Source organism: Rutidosis leptorrhynchoides, chromosome 3 (genome assembly GCF_046630445.1).
Source record: "Rutidosis leptorrhynchoides isolate AG116_Rl617_1_P2 chromosome 3, CSIRO_AGI_Rlap_v1, whole genome shotgun sequence".
Classification (NCBI taxonomy): Eukaryota; Viridiplantae; Streptophyta; class Magnoliopsida; order Asterales; family Asteraceae; genus Rutidosis; species Rutidosis leptorrhynchoides.
Genome location: NC_092335.1, coordinates 26,445,657 through 26,463,250, shown reverse-complemented (window position 1 = coordinate 26,463,250; position 17,594 = coordinate 26,445,657). Strand labels below are relative to the sequence as shown.

The window sequence follows — 17,594 nt, the reverse complement described above, 5'->3', positions numbered from 1 at the left end:
TGAAGTACATAACTTTATAGATTACGTAAACTAACTATTTCGTTCATAACTTTATAGACTACATAAACTAACTACGTAGACAAAAGTTTTACAAAAGTTGGTTCATAAGGGAATGGTGTTTGCGCTTGGTGCGTTTGTGTTTTGGTACGTCGTTGATGTTTCCTATGTTATTTCGCTGGCGTGTCTGCAATTGGAATAGGAATTGCCACTGATCATGATGATAGATAGAAAGATATAATCGAATGACTACAATGTGAAGGAACTTTGTGTGCTATATTTAAAGATTAATTTTTGTACTTTTTTTGAACTGTAACTTATAAGAAGTTGTTTAAGTAACGATGTTATAATTTAATTTTTTTATTCAAGTAATTTGAGTTAAAAGATGGTGTACAATAAGTATATTAAAAAAGTGTAATATGGTAGATGTACCTGGTTTGAATGAAAGTGGGAGTTTAGGTGGTGTGTCGGGCTCTTTTTGTATGGTGTTGCTGGAAGAGCATGTTGCGATTGAAGTTGGTCCTGTGTGATGTTCGTACATTAATAAATGGGATTGGAAAATATGTGTTTCATTAGAGTACTTACTTTATTGTTGCGAATTGAAGACACCGGTGGCTTTGAACTCGCCTTGTCTTTCGGTGTGTTGGAATTGAAGAAGATGAGAAGTTCCTTTAAGTGCTCTTATCTGTTGTGGCAGTGGTTTCAGGCTATCTGGATCAGGGTCTGTTATGAGAGATTGGCATGGATGACCAACTATTTTTTCTCCAACATCATCAAAGAAAGTCAAGCCAGCTATTGCACTACTGTCATTGATAGTTACTCTGAAGTAGTACCTATATGTATTCTGAATGTTAGTACATTGTATAATTTTTTATTTTTTAATATTTTTTTTACCTGTAGTTGTTTGGTTTGTATCCGTGGTCCAAGCATCCCATCCCGTTTTTAAACTTGTCGAGTTTTTTGTTGCACTCGTCGCATGCATTATAACACCATATTCTGTGCTCATCTATCGTTTCAATTGTCGCTTCACATGTCATTATTGCTCTCTGCAAGAAGTTGTATCTTATTAGTTATGTGTATATATGCTATGATTTGAAGTTGTTGATTGAGTTGAGCCTTCGTTACTTTATAAAGGTTCGGGTTCCTTGATATTAATTCAGATAGCCGGTCTTTGGTTCTTTGTTTTGCTTCGTCTATGTTTTTGCATCGATTCCTGTTCATATTAGCCATCGGATTTGCATTGTATTTTTGTGTGTACCTGTGTTTTCTTAAAATAAATTATCATGGGTGAAATAAGGAGTAACGAAACATAGATTTATTCAATGTTGTTTGTGCTTACATGTTTATTGTTTCATGATATTCTGGAATGTCTGGGTTTAGGTAATAGTGAGTTGCGGGAGTGCTTGATAATTCTGGCCTTCCAGCTGTTGAATTTGTTGGTTAGAAATTATAAAGCAAACAAATGGTATGCAGTCATATGATATATACATATACATATATACATACATAAATATATACATATACATACATATATACATATATACATACATATACATATATACATAAATATATACATACATACATAAATATATATATATATACATACATACGTAAATATATACATAATAATAAATATATACATATACATACATACATAATATATATATATAATATATATACATATATACATATATTCATAAATATATGCATATACATACATATACATACGTATATAAATATATACATATATAAATATATACATACATGCATACATACATAGATACATATGTACATACATATATACATATATATATATATATATATATATATATATATATATGATAGCTTGTTAAAGGATATGATTGTAAGAGTGGTGAATGTTACCTTCATTTTTTGTTACCCGGCATGATGAGACTGCAATTATTACGGGTTTTGGTAAGGTTTCGTAATACTGCATATCGAAAGTAGTTGCTAGGTCACCCCAAATTGTCAGTTGAGTAATGGTGTCGCTGTATGGATAAGATGTATGAGTTTATGATTTTTTTTTGTAACAAAACAGTTGTGTATATAATATTTTGATATGGTTAGCATGTACCTTAAGTTGATGATGTCGATCCGCCTGTTCCTTTTGAATCCTTTGTTTATGTTTCCATATGTGTTAACACCACTGATGTAGTGTATTGCACCCATGTAATCTGTGGTTTTCAGGTGTATTTGTTTATATATATTTTTTTGTGCTGTGTAAATATGGTAATTTTTGTAAAATATATTACCTGTGAGTACTGGGTTGTTGTAGGTTGTTTTTTCTTGTTTTTTATCAGTAGCTCTCGTGTAAAGCTCATCGTGTGAAATAAAACGGAAATAATGTGATGGAAATCCTTCGGCTGGTATACGTTTTATCTGCGTAATTTTTTTCCCGAGTTTTAAAGTCGTTGGATGATCTACTATACGTTGCAGGGGAAGTGATGCATTGCACACGAAATCTGTCATTCTGTAGGCATTGTGTAGATCGATTTTTAGGTTGAAGAACCTCATATCTTCAGCAATGGCTTGTATTGCATTTCCCTGGAAAAAGAGAAATGTGTTTTAGAGGAGGATACAATTTTTTGATGAGTACTATATGGATCAAATGGTATGATGTAAGGCTGAAATAAGGATAGGAAGCCAAATTCTAAATATATGATTCGGGAGAAATAACTTGATTATTTAATTAAGGAAAGGCGTCTTTGTTTATGATAGTAAAAAAGTTAAAAACATTTATTGCAAACATAAGAAATTTACCAAACGAATACCTATAGTAACTAAATTATTTTTAAAGGGTGAAAGTTTTTTGTAATGAAAATACCTCTTTGTTTAGTAGCATGTAACCGTATCCGAGCTCCGTTTCATGTGGCGGTTGTTTAATTATCCATCTACGATAAACTTTGGCTTCAATTGTTTTCCCTATATCATGTGGCTTTAGTGCCGCTAGTGGAGTTATTATTTCTTCCATTCTGCAAGGAGATAGAAACATATTGAAGTTACAATTAGTAGTGGTGTTGAACATATGAGTATGAATGACAGTTGAGAGAAACAATAAAACACTTTAAAATATATTAGATGTCAGCATAAATATAGGACATAATAAACATAGTACATAATGTAAATCATACATGTAGAATTTAGATAAAATTGATGGAAAAATATATATATATATATATATATATATATATATATATATATATATATATATATATAATATTATAAAAGACCTGGTGTAAGGCTACATTTAGAAGGAAATCCTTGTAAACTATGTTTTTGGTATAATTTTTTCCATATTTTTCTTGTTGTTTGATTAATACTTTTAGACCATCTATCGAAGTTGCTCTAGATAGAGCCACATAAAGCTGACCGTGCGAGAAAATGGGTTTAGGTAAATATACACCAATTTTGCTTAAAGATTGCCCTTGGCTCTTATTAATAGTCATTGCATATGATAGTTTAACAGGGAATTGTATTCTCTTAAATACAAAAGGTAACGATGTTTCTTTATGAATAAGAGTTATTCTCGGTAGATGAACTTTTTCTCCGATTCTCGTCCCTGTTATAATCTCAGCGGCTATCATTTTGCTTCGAAGTTGAGTTATGATCATTCGTGTTCCGTTACATAAGCCACCGGCGACGCTGATGTTTCTTAGAAGTATAACGGGAACGCCTGCTTTCAGTTCTAATTCATGGGGTGGTAGATTTGGGTAATTTAGGGTGTTTAAGTATTCTGGCGGGAATAATAGATCTGAATCTGCTGTATCATTTCCGTATGGTTTAGCTATATCGTGGCTAGTATATATTATTGATTTTGTTGGGATGTTTTGTAAAATGTGTTTGTTTATTGTATCGGCTTCGTCATTTTTGGGACATACAATTGCCTTTTGTTGGAATTGTAATGGTGTAGGGTTATGGAAGAAGCCGTCACCATAAACAAAAGATATAAGCTTTTCTATCTCATTGTCATCATCATCTACACAATAAGAATCAGGGATTTCAACCCATGACGTGTTTCTTGGGTCTTCTTCATCGGGGATTCCTATAGTTCCATTGCCGATGTCAAGTAACCATGAAGAAAAATTGGAGGTCATTTCTTTTTCAGTTTTGGTCATTCCAGGTTTCGATAAACGCATGTTTTCTGTCAGTTTGAATAACTTAAAGTGAGGCCATAATTTAGAAGAGACTATTGAAGCATCTATAATTTCTGCTTTGTTCCCATGTTTTTCCACAGGAAGTGTTTGACGAAAATCACCGCCAAGAATTAGTGATTTACCACCGAATAATAGATTATCTTTTTCTGTTAAATCCCTAAGAGTTCGATCTAGAGTTTTGAAACAACGACGGTGGTTCATTGGAGCTTCATCCCAAACAATTAAGTCAGTTTGTAGTAGAAGAGATGCAAGCTGGGTTTTCTTTTTTATACTACACACTGATTCATCGGTTAATTCGATTGGGAGTTTGAATTTCGAGTGTGCTGTTTGGCCTGATAGGAGTAGCAAGGAAGCAATGCCTGATGATGCAACAGCTAACACAATCTTCCCTTCTGCTCTTAAAGATGTAATTATTGTCTTCCAAAGGAAAGTTTTTCCTGTACCACCATGGCCATAGACGAATATTAAGGCTTGAGTGTTATTGGAACTTGATTGCATTACCAAATCATATATTTGTTTTTGATCACCGTTTATTCTATGCAAAAGGTACGTCCTTTCAGCAGCTAATGCAGCTCTATCATATGATTTTTCTTCCATTATTAAACGGTTTTCTAAGTCTTTAAGTAATCTTTGTGGTATTGTTGGTAAACCAAAATCGGCGAGACTCTTGGATTGGTAACTAAGGAGTATCTCTATCTCGTATAAGACATAATATTCCAGTTCTGGTTCATTTATATGTAGCCTTTGTGAATGCAATTTTGCAGCAGCTTTTAGTGGAATGTCATCTGACATTGCTTTCCAGAATTTTTTCCATAGATTTACTGGATTCGAAACGTCGCAAAAGACTAAGATATAACTAAAAAGAGATCTTATTTGAGCAGCGGTTGCAGTAGCATTTGCTTCTTCGATAGCTGTTTCCCATTCTTTGTCATTACCTAACAGACCCATAGCCTCACACGCTGCTCGGTATGTATCATATACTATATTGTTGACGGTTCGTAGGTCAACAAAGTTAGTTGAGCCTTTTTTGTGACAGAGAAGCATACGTAAAAAAAATACCTCACCTGATGAAGGGTGCATATAAGATAAACGGCCAATTGCTCCTTTTCCATTAGGTGATCTTTTTTTCCATATTTTAGCATCAGACTGCCAATAGAATTCACTTGGGAAATCAATATAAGTAAGGTGTGAACCGTCTGAATGCTCAGTGTTATAGGTCAACCATTCAGTTAGCGTTGTCATCTTTCTTAATGGATCGCTAATAATGGAATGAATAGGTTGCTTGGCGCGATACCTAATTAACTGCATGTTAGGGAGGTGAACTGCTAAAATTTGTACAGCAGGTTCTCTAAAATGAACTGGGAAGTTGAAAATACGCCATGCTGCTTCATGGGGACATATAAATCTCGCGTCTACAAAATTCTGAATTTCATCAACAATTGGAGGTGATGACGTTGATGTTTTTCCAGCAGCAGGTGAGTTGCTTGTGACATATGCAGCAACCCGATCAGCACCTTTAGAAATGTATTTAAAAAGGTACTTAATTAACATGCTCCACCAGCAGTATTCAACGTTGATATGAGCGTGAAAAGTTAAGCATAATAGACGGTTATAGGGTACAACGTACGTATTATCAAGGTCCACACCAAATCGTTGTGTCTCAATTCCTGTTCTTCGTCGTCGGTAGTGAACGTAACCATCCTTATCAAAGAAAGTTTCTTGCTTAAATGGTTTTAGAAACTTTTTAGAGCATTTTTTCCCCTGTGTACGCTCATTTTCTTGCATACAGGGCGCCTCTGGATGGGCGTCACCACATGGCCTGAAATGTCCCGTTCTTATTGATTAAAAACGTTCCATATTAATTGATTTCGTTGCGAGGTTTTGACCTCTATATGAGACGTTTTTCAAAGACTGCATTCATTTTTAAAACAAACCATAACCTTTATTTCATAAATAAAGGTTTAAAAAGCTTTACGTAGATTATCAAATAATGATAATCTAAAATATCTTGTTTACACACGACCATTACTTAATGGTTTACAATACAAATATGTTACATCGAAATCAGTTTCTTGAATGCAGTTTTTACACAATATCATACAAACATGGACTCCAAATCTTGTCCTTATTTTAGTATGCAACAGCGGAAGCTCTTAATATTCACCTGAGAATAAACATGCTTTAAACGTCAACAAAAATGTTGGTGAGTTATAGGTTTAACCTATATATATCAAATCGTAACAATAGACCACAAGATTTCATATTTCAATACACATCTCATACATAGAGATAAAAATCATTCATATGGTGAACACCTGGTAACCGACATTAACAAGATACATATATAAGAATATCCCCATCATTCCGGGACCCCCTTCGGATATGATACTAATTTCGAAGTACTAAAGCATCCGGTACTTTGGATGGGGTTTGTTAGGCCCAATAGATCTATCTTTAGGATTCGCGTTAATTAGGGTGTCTGTTCCCTAATTCTTAGATTACCAGACTTAATAAAAAGGGGCATATTCGATATCGATAATTCAACCATAGAATGTAGTTTCACGTACTTGTGTCTATTTTGTAAATCATTTATAAAACCTGCATGTATTCTCATCCCAAAAATATTAGATTTTAAAAGTGGGACTATAACTCACTTTCACAGATTTTTACTTCGTCGAGAAGTAAGACTTGGCCACTGTTGATTCACGAACCTATAACAATATATACATATATATTAAAGTATGTTCAAAATATATTTACAACACTTTTAATATATTTTGATGTTTTAAGTTTATTAAGTCAGCTGTCCTCGTTAGTAACCTACAACTAGTTGTCCACAGTTAGATGTACAGAAATAAATCGATAAATATTATCTTGAATCAATCCACGACCCAGTGTATACGTATCTCAGTATTGATCACAACTCAAACTATATATATTTTGGAATCAACCTCAACCCTGTATAGCTAACTCCAACATTCACATATAGAGTGTCTATGGTTGTTCCGAAATATATATAGATGTGTCGACATGATAGGTCGAAACATTGTATACGTGTCTATGGTATCTCAAGATTACATAATATACAATACAAGTTGGTTAAGTTATGGTTGGAATAGATTTGTTACCAATTTTCACGTAGCTAAAATGAGAAAAATTATCCAATCTTGTTTTACCCATAACTTCTTCATTTTAAATCCGTTTTGAGTGAATCAAATTGCTATGGTTTCATATTGAACTCTATTTTATGAATCTAAACAGAAAAAGTATAGGTTTATAGTCGGAAGAATAAGTTACAAGTCATTTTTGTAAAGGTAGTCATTTCAGTCAAAAGAACGACGTCTAGATGACCATTTTAGAAAACATACTTCCACTTTGAGTTTAACCATAATTTTTGGATATAGTTTCATGTTCATAATAAAAATCATTTTCTCATAGTAACAACTTTTAAATCAAAGTTTATCATAATTTTTAATTAACTAACCCAAAACTGCCCGCGGTGTTACTACGACGGCGTAAATCCGGTTTTACGGTGTTTTTCGTGTTTCCAGGTTTTAAATCATTAAGTTAGCATATCATATAGATATAGAACGTGTGTTTAGTTAATTTTAAAAGTCAAGTTAGAAGGATTAACTTTTGTTTGCGAACAAGTTTAGAATTAACTAAACTATGTTCTAGTGATTACGAGTTTAAACCTTCGACTAAGATAGTTTTATATATATGAATCGAATGATGTTATGAACATCATTACTACCTCAAGTTTAGTAGGTAAACCTACTGGAAGTGACAAGAAATGATCTAGCTTCAAAGGATCTTGGATGGCTTGAAAGTTCTTGAAGTAGGATCATGACACAAAAACAAGTTCAAGTAAGATTTTTACTCGAATTAAGATAGTTTATAGTTATAGAAATTGAATCAAAGTTTGAATATGAATATTACCTTGAATAAGAAAGATAACCTACCATATATAACAAAGGTTTCTTGATCTTAGATGATTACTTGGAATGGATTAGAAAGCTTGGAAGTAAATTAGTAAACTTGAAGGGATTTTTGAAGTGTTCTTGAAGTGTTCTTCCTATGATGATTATAGCTTGATTCTTGAAGTGATTTTTGATGAAGATGATGATTAAATACTGGAAAAATACGTTCATAATAGTGTGGGTGTGTTGAGAGAGAATTAGAAAGAGAATTGGAAGTGAAATGGAGTGAATGATGAGTGGTAATTGGTGAGTGGTGAGTGGGGTTAAAAGGAGTTCTAGTTAGTTGACTAGCTCATGGTAGAAGTTAAAATTGATTAGTCATACATGACATAATCAAGAGTGTAATCCCATGCTAGTTCCTATTGGTATATACCCATAGTAAGTACGTTTTGAAGCTGTGTATAATACGGGTAAAAATACGACTAGAATTCTTGATGAAAGAAAAGAATGGGAAAGTAACTGTAACCATTTTCGTTAAGTATGAGTGTTTTGATATATGTCTTGAAGTCTTCCAAAAGTATTTTAATACATCTAAATACACTACATGTATATACATTTTAACTGAGTCGTTAAGTCATCGTTAGTCGTTACATGTAAGTGTTGTTTTGAAACCTTTAAGTTAACCATCTCAATTAATGTTGTTAATCCATTGTTTATTATATCTAATGAGATGTTAAATTATTATATTATCATGATATTATGATATATTAATATATCTTAATATGATATATATACATTTAAATGTCGTTACAACGATAATCGTTACATATATGTCTCGTTTCGAAATCCTTAAGTTAGTAATCTTGTTTATATGTATATAACTCATTGTTAATATACTTATGGAGATACTTACTTATCATAATCTCATGTTAACCATATGTATATCCATATATATATCGTCATGTCGTTTTTACAAGTTTTAACGTTCGTGAATCGCCGGTCAACTTGGATGGTCAATTGTCTATATGAAACATATTTCAATTAATCAAGTCTTAACAAGTTTGATTGCTTAACATGTTGGAAACATTTAATCATGTAAATATCAATCTCAATTAATATATATAAACATGGAAAAGTTCGGGTCACTACAGTACCTACCCGTTAAATAAATTTCGTCCCGAAATTTTAAGCTGTTGAAGGTGTTGACGAATCTTCTGGAAATAGATGCGGGTATTTATTCTTCATCTGATCTTCACGCTCCCAGGTGAACTTGGGTCCTCTACGAGCATTCCATCGAACCTTAACAATTGGTATCTTGTTTTGCTTAAGTCTTTTCACCTCACGATCCATTATTTCGACGGGTTCTTCGATGAATTGGAGTTTTTCGTTGATTTGGATTTCATCTAACGGAATAGTGAGATCTTCTTTAGCAAAACATTTCTTCAAATTCGAGACGTGGAAAGTGTTATGTACAGCCGCGAGTTGTTGAGGTAACTCAAGTCGGTAAGCTACTGGTCCGACACGATCAATAATCTTGAATGGTCCAATATACCTTGGATTTAATTTCCCTCGTTTACCAAATCGAACAACGCCTTTCCAAGGTGCAACTTTAAGCATGACCATCTCTCCAATTTCAAATTCTATATCTTTTCTTTTAATGTCAGCGTAGCTCTTTTGTCGACTTTGGGCGATTTTCAACCGTTGTTGAATTTGGATGATCTTCTCGGTAGTTTCTTGTATTATTTCCGAACCCGTAATCTGTCTATCCCCCACTTCACTCCAACAAATCGGAGACCTGTACTTTCTACCATAAAGTGCTTCAAACGGCGCCATCTCAATGCTTGAATGGTAGCTGTTGTTGTAAGAAAATTCTGCTAACGGTAGATGTCGATCCCAACTGTTTCCGAAATCAATAACACATGCTCGTAGTATGTCTTCAAGCGTTTGTATTGTCCTTTCGTTCTGCCCATCAGTTTGTGGATGATAGGCAGTACTCATGTCTAGACGAGTTCCTAATGCTTGCTGTAATGTCTGCCAGAATCTTGAAATAAATCTGCCATCCCTATCAGAGATAATAGAGATTGGTATTCCATGTCTGGAGACGACTTCCTTCAAATACAGTCGTGCTAACTTCTCCATCTTGTCATCTTCTCTTATTGGCAGGAAGTGTGCTGATTTGGTGAGACGATCAACTATTACCCAAATAGTATCAAAACCACTTGCAGTCCTTGGCAATTTAGTGATGAAATCCATGGTAATGTTTTCCCATTTCCATTCTGGGATTTCGGGTTGTTGAAGTAGACCTGATGGCTTCTGATGCTCAGCTTTGACCTTAGAACACGTCAAACATTCTCCTACGTATTTAGCAACATCGGCTTTCATACCCGGCCACCAAAAATGTTTCTTGAGATCCTTGTACATCTTCCCCGTTCCAGGATGTATTGAGTATCTGGTTTTATGAGCTTCTCTAAGTACCATTTCTCTCATATCTCTAAATTTTGGTACCCAAATCCTTTCAGCCCTATACCGGGTTCCGTCTTCCCGAATATTAAGATGCTGCTCCGATCCTTTGGGTATTTCATCCTTTAAATTTCCTTCTTTTAAAACTCCTTGTTGCGCCTCCTTTATTTGAGTAGTAAGGTTATTATGAATCATTATATTCATAGATTTTACTCGAATGGGTTCTCTGTCCTTCCTGCTCAAGGCATCGGCTACCACATTTGCCTTCCCCGGGTGGTAACGAATCTCAAAGTCGTAATCATTCAACAATTCAATCCACCTACGCTGCCTCATATTCAGTTGTTTCTGATTAAATATGTGTTGAAGACTTTTGTGGTTGGTATATATAATACTTTTGACCCCATATAAGTAGTGCCTCCAAGTCTTTAATGCAAAAACAACCGCGCCTAATTCCAAATCATGCATCGTATAATTTTGCTCGTGAATCTTCAATTGTCTAGACGCATAAGCAATCACCTTCGTTCGTTGCATTAATACACAACCGAGACCTTGCTTTGATGCGTCACAATAAATCACAAAATCATCATTCCCTTCAGGCAATGACAATATAGGTGTCGTAGTTAGCTTTTTCTTCAATAACTGAAACGCTTTCTCTTGTTCATCATTCCATTCAAATTTCTTCCCTTTATGCGTTAATGCAGTCAAGGGTTTTGCTATTCTGGAAAAGTCTTGGATGAACCTTCTGTAGTAACCAGCTAGTCCTAAAAATTGGCGTATGTGTTTCGGAGTTTTGGGGGTTTCCCACTTTTCAACAGTTTCTATCTTTGCCGGATCCACCTTAATACCTTCTTTGTTCACTATGTGACCGAGGAATTGAACTTCTTCCAACCAAAATGCACACTTTGAAAACTTAGCGTACAATTCTTCCTTCCTCAATACTTCTAACACCTTTCTCAAATGTTCACCGTGTTCTTGGTCATTCTTTGAGTAAATAAGTATGTCATCAATGAAAACAATGACAAACTTGTCAAGGTATGGTCCACACACTCGGTTTATAAGGTCCATGAACACAGCTGGTGCATTAGTTAAACCAAACGGCATGACCATAAACTCGTAATGACCGTAACGTGTTCTGAAAGCAGTCTTTGGAATATCATCTTCTTTCACCCGCATTTGATGATACCCGGAAAGTAAGTCAATCTTTGAATAAACAGACGAGCCTTGTAGTTGATCAAATAAGTCGTCGATTCTCGGTAGTGGGTAGCGGTTCTTGATGGTAAGTTTGTTCAACTCTCGGTAGTCGATACACAACCTGAATGTACCATCTTTCTTCTTGACATACAAAACAGGAGCTCCCCACGGTGATGTGCTTGGTCGAATGAAACCACGCTCTAAAAGTTCTTGTAATTGACTTTGCAGTTCTTTCATCTCGCTGGGTGCGAGTCTGTAAGGAGCACGAGCTATTGGTGCAGCTCCTGGTATAAGATCTATTTGAAATTTAATGGATCGATGTGGGGGTAATCCCGGTAATTCTTTCGGAAATACATCGGGAAATTCTTTTGCAATGGGAATATCATTGATGCTCTTTTCTTCAGTTTGTACTTTATCGACGTGTGCTAGAACAGGATAGCAACCTTTTCTTATTAGTTTTTGTGCCTTCAAATTACTAATAAGATGTAACTTCGTGTTGCCCTTTTCTCCGTACACCATTAAGGGTTTTCCTTTTTCTCGTATAATGCGAATTGCATTTTTGTAACAAACGATCTCTGCTTTCACTTCTTTCAACCAGTGTATACCGATTATCACATCAAAACTCCCTAACTCTACTGGTATCAAATCAATCTTAAATGTTTCGCTAACCAGTTTAATTTCTCGATTCCGACATATATTATCTGCTGAAATTAATTTACCATTTGCTAATTCAAGTAAAAATTTACTATCCAAAGGCGTCAATGGACAACTTAATTTAGCACAAAAATCTCTACTCATATAGCTTCTATCCGCACCCGAATCAAATAAAACGTAAGCAGATTTATTGTCAATAAGAAACGTACCCGTAACAAGCTCCGAGTCTTCCTGTGCCTCTGCCGCATTAATATTGAAAACTCTTCTGCGGCCTTGTCCATTCGTGTTCTCCTGGTTCGGGCAATTTCTAATAATGTGGCCCGGTTTTCCACATTTATAACAAACTACATTGGCATAACTTGCTCCGACACTACTTCCTCCGCCATTACTCGTTCCGACACCATTTGTTCCTTTCGTTCTATTAACCCCTGGTCCGTAGACCTCACACTTCGTCGCGCTATGACCATTTCTTTTACACTTGTTGCAAAATTTGGTGCAGAACCCCGAGTGATACTTTTCACACCTTTGGCATAGCTGCTTCTGATTGTTGTTTTTGTTGCGGTTATTATTGTTGTTGGGATGATTGTTGTAGTTACTGTTGTTGTTGTTGTTGTTGTTGTTGTTGTTGTTGGGCCGTTTGTTGTAGTTGCGATTGATGTTGCGATTGCTGGGATAATTGTTGCGATTATTGTTGTAATTGCTGTTGTTGTTGTATTGGTGATTCTTATCACCGTTTTCCTCCCACTTTCTTTTGACTTGCTTCACATTGGTCTCTTCAGCAGTCTGTTATTTAATTCTTTCTTCAATCTGGTTCACTAGTTTGTGAGCCATTCTACATGCCTGTTGTATGGAGGCGGGCTCGTGTGAACTTATATCTTCTTGGATTCTTTCCGGTAATCCTTTCACAAACGCGTCGATCTTCTCTTCCTCATCTTCGAATGCTCCCGGACACAATAGGCACAATTCTGTGAATCGTCTTTCGTACGTGGTAATATCAAATCCTTGGGTTCGTAACCCTCTAAGTTCTGTCTTGAGCTTATTGACCTCGGTTCTGGGACGGTACTTCTCGTTCATCAAGTGCTTGAATGCTGACCACGGTAGTACGTACGCATCGTCTTGTCCCACTTGCTCTAGATAGGTATTCCACCATGTTAACGCAGAACCTGTGAAGGTATGCGTAGCGTACTTCACTTTGTCCTCTTCAGTACACTTACTTATGGCAAACACCGATTCGACCTTCTCGGTCCACCGTTTCAATCCGATCGGTCCTTCGGTTCCATCAAATTCCAAAGGTTTGCAGGCAGTTAATTCTTTGTAGGTGCATCCTACACGATTTCCTGTACTGCTAGATCCAAGGTTATTGTTGGTATGTAGCGCAGCCTGTACTGCGGCTATGTTTGAAGCTAGAAAAGTACGGAATTCCTCTTCATTCATATTCACGGTGTGTCGAGTAGTCGGTGCCATTTCCTTCAAAATAGTCAAATGGAACAAGTTAATCATACAGAATATTAAGAGTAGTTAATAGTATTTCGTAGCATAATATGAACTCATTTATAAAAGCTTTTTCTTCATATTAGCGTTTTATAAGTTTAAATTCGGGTAGTACCTACCCGTTAAGTTCATACTTAGTAGCTAATATACAATTCAACTACTACAATTCTATATGAAAAACTGATTATAATAATATTTCGCGTTCAAACTTTTACACAATATTTTACAAACTTACAATACCGCTTAATTTACATATAGCATGAAATATAGCACACAATAAATTTGATACAAGATGGTTGTGAAGATAATTCTAGCTAGTACACAAGTCGTTCAGCAAAGGCAATAAAGACACGTAATTCATACGTCCAGAAACAAGTCATGCATTCTGGTTTTACTAGGATTACTTCCCATCCTTGGTCTTGTGGAACATAACCATTATGGCCTGTTGATAAGACAGCGTGTTGTAACGTCGTCAAATGGACGAGGGTTACGTAATGTCCAACAGTCCCGTAACAATCTAAAAACCTCATTTCTTACCCCAATTACCGACTCCGTCACTTGTGGGAACGTTTTGTTTAATAGTTGTAGGCCGATGTTCTTGTTCTCACTTTGGTGAGAAGCGAACATTACTAATCCGTAAGCATAACATGCTTCTTTATGTTGCATGTTAGCCGCTTTTTCTAAATCACGAAGTCTAATATTCGGATATATTGAGTCAAAATAATTTCTTAACCCATTGCGTAAAATAGCATTTGGGTTCCCCGCAATATATGCGTCAAAGTAAACACATCGTAACTTATGGATTTCCCAATGTGATATCCCCCATCTTTCGAACGAAAGCCTTTTATAAACCAAGGCATTCTTGGAACGTTCTTCGAATGTCTTACAAACTGATCTCGCCTTAAATAGTTATGCCGAAGAATTCTGACCGACTCTAGACAAGATTTCATCAATCATGTCTCCGGGTAGGTCTCTTAAAATATTGGGTTGTCTATCCATTTTGTGTTTTTATACTGTAAAATAGACAAGAGTTAGATTCATAAAAAAAATACTTATTAATACAAGCAATTTTTACATATATCATAAAGCATAAGCACACTATATTACATATATTACACCACACGAATACAACTATCTTATTCCGACTCGCTTGTTTCTTCTTCTTCGGTTTTGGTTCGTTTTGCCAAGTTTCTAGGGATATATGATGTTCCCCTAATACGAGCCGTCGTTTTTCACATTGGTTTAGAAAAACCTGGTGGTTTAGAGGTTCCCGGGTCATTGTTACAACTTAAGGACTTCGGGGGTTGACGATACATATAAAGTTCATCGGGGTTGGAATTAGATTTCTCTATTTTTATGCCCTTTCCCTTATTATTTTCTTTTGCGTTTTTAAATTCAGTTGGGGTAATTTCTATAACATCATCGTAATTCTCGTCAAAATCCGATTCATCGGAGAATTGGTAATCCTCCCAATATTTTGCTTCCTTAGCGGAAACACCATTGACCATAATTAACCTTGGTCGGTTGGTTGAGGATTTTCTTTTACTTAACCGTTTTATTATTTCCCCCACCGGTTCTATTTCTTCATCCTGTTCTGATTCTTCTTCCGGTTCCGATTCTTCTTCTGGTTCCGACTCTTCTTCCGGTTCCTCTTCGGGAACTTGTGAATCAGTCCACGAATCATTCCAATTTACATTTGACTCTTCATTATTATTAGGTGAGTCAATGGGACTTGTTCTAGAGGTAGACATCTATCACATAATATCAAACGTGTTAAGAGATTAATATATCACATAATATTCACATGTTAAAAATATATAGTTTCCAACAAAATTTGTTAAGCAATCATTTTTCAAGTAAACACGGTCGAAGTCCAGACTCACTAATGCATCCTAACAAACTCGATAAGACACACTAATGCAAAATTCTGGTTCTCTAAGACCAACGCTCTGATACCAACTGAAATGTCCCGTTCTTATTGATTAAAAACGTTCCATATTAATTGATTTCGTTGCGAGGTTTTGACCTCTATATGAGACGTTTTTCAAAGACTGCATTCATTTTTAAAACAAACCATAACCTTTATTTCATAAATAAAGGTTTAAAAAGCTTTACGTAGATTATCAAATAATGATAATCTAAAATATCTTGTTTACACACGACCATTACATAATGATTTACAATACAAATATGTTACATCGAAATCAGTTTCTTGAATGCAGTTTTTACACAATATCATACAAACATGGACTCCAAATCTTGTCCTTATTTTAGTATGCAACAGCGGAAGCTCTTAATATTCACCTGAGAATAAACATGCTTTAAACGTAAACAAAAATGTTGGTGAGTTATAGGTTTAACCTATATATATCAAATCGTAACAATAGACCACAAGATTTCATATTTCAATACACATCCCATACATAGAGATAAAAATCATTCATATGGTGAACACCTGGTAACCGACATTAACAAGATGCATATATAAGAATATCCCCATCATTCCGGGACACCCTTCGGATATGATATTAATTTCGAAGTACTAAAGCATCCGGTACTTTGGATGGGGTTTGTTAGGCCCAATAGATCTATCTTTAGGATTCGCGTCAATTAGGGCGTCTGTTCCCTAATTCTTAGATTACCAGACTTAATAAAAAGGGGCATATTCGATTTCGTTAATTCAACCATAGAATGTAGTTTCACGTACTTGTGTCTATTTTGTAAATCATTTATAAAACCTGCATGTATTCTCATCCCAAAAATATTAGATTTTAAAAGTGGGACTATAACTCACTTTCACAGATTTTTACTTCGTCGAGAAGTAAGACTTGGCCACTGTTGATTCACGAACCTATAACAATATATACATATATATTAAAGTATGTTCAAAATATATTTACAACACTTTTAATATATTTTGATGTTTTAAGTTTATTAAGTCAGCTGTCCTCGTTAGTAACCTACAACTAGTTGTCCACAGTTAGATGTACAGAAATAAATCGATAAATATTATCTTGAATCAATCCACGACCCAGTGTATACGTATCTCAGTATTGATCACAACTCAAACTATATATATTTTGGAATCAACCTCAACCCTGTATAGCTAACTCCAACATTCACATATAGAGTGTCTATGGTTGTTCCGAAATATATATAGATGTGTCGACATGATAGGTCGAAACATTGTATACGTGTCTATGGTATCTCAAGATTACATAATATATAATACAAGTTGATTAAGTTATGGTTGGAATAGATTTGTTACCAATTTTTACGTAGCTAAAATGAGAAAAATTATCCAATCTTGTTTTACTGTAACGACCCGCACTTTTCCGATCGTTCTATACTTATGAGATTAATATTTACATAAATTAAACCTTACCAACATGATAAGCAATCCAAATTGTTGAGACTTATGTTTTTGAAAAGAGTTTTACACAACGTTTGACCGTCTAGTTTGACCGATGATATCACGAACTATACAATATATGATAATTATACATACATATTTAACATGATCTAAAGATGTTTTAATATCTCATTTTGTATTAATAACAAAAAGTCATAAGTATATTTTGAAACTACTAACTTAAGTTTTCAAAACAATAACCTACGTAACGTTATTTGACATAAATACTGATGATTTATAATGTTTATACATATATCGTATAAGTAATGTATTTAATCATTTTTAAAGGGCTTT

At 34.8% G+C, this 17,594-nt stretch overlaps 1 protein-coding gene across 1 annotated transcript in view; it reads right to left on the bottom strand.

Annotated features, from left to right (window-relative positions):
• Nucleotides 1–583: 583 nt before the first annotated feature.
• The window catches only part of LOC139899791 (uncharacterized), a 28,777-nt gene continuing 11,766 nt past the window's right edge, over nt 584–17,594 (bottom strand). The window contains exons 3-12 of the mRNA XM_071882627.1: nt 3,339–5,991; nt 3,249–3,259; nt 2,843–2,990; nt 2,271–2,562; nt 2,093–2,192; nt 1,882–2,006; nt 1,337–1,421; nt 1,123–1,255; nt 892–1,043; nt 584–830 (exon numbers count right to left, since the gene is read on the bottom strand). Of these exons, the coding sequence (XP_071738728.1) occupies nt 584–830; nt 892–1,043; nt 1,123–1,255; nt 1,337–1,421; nt 1,882–2,006; nt 2,093–2,192; nt 2,271–2,562; nt 2,843–2,990; nt 3,249–3,259; nt 3,339–5,991 (3,946 nt within the window). The remainder of the gene's footprint in view (nt 831–891; nt 1,044–1,122; nt 1,256–1,336; nt 1,422–1,881; nt 2,007–2,092; nt 2,193–2,270; nt 2,563–2,842; nt 2,991–3,248; nt 3,260–3,338; nt 5,992–17,594) is intronic.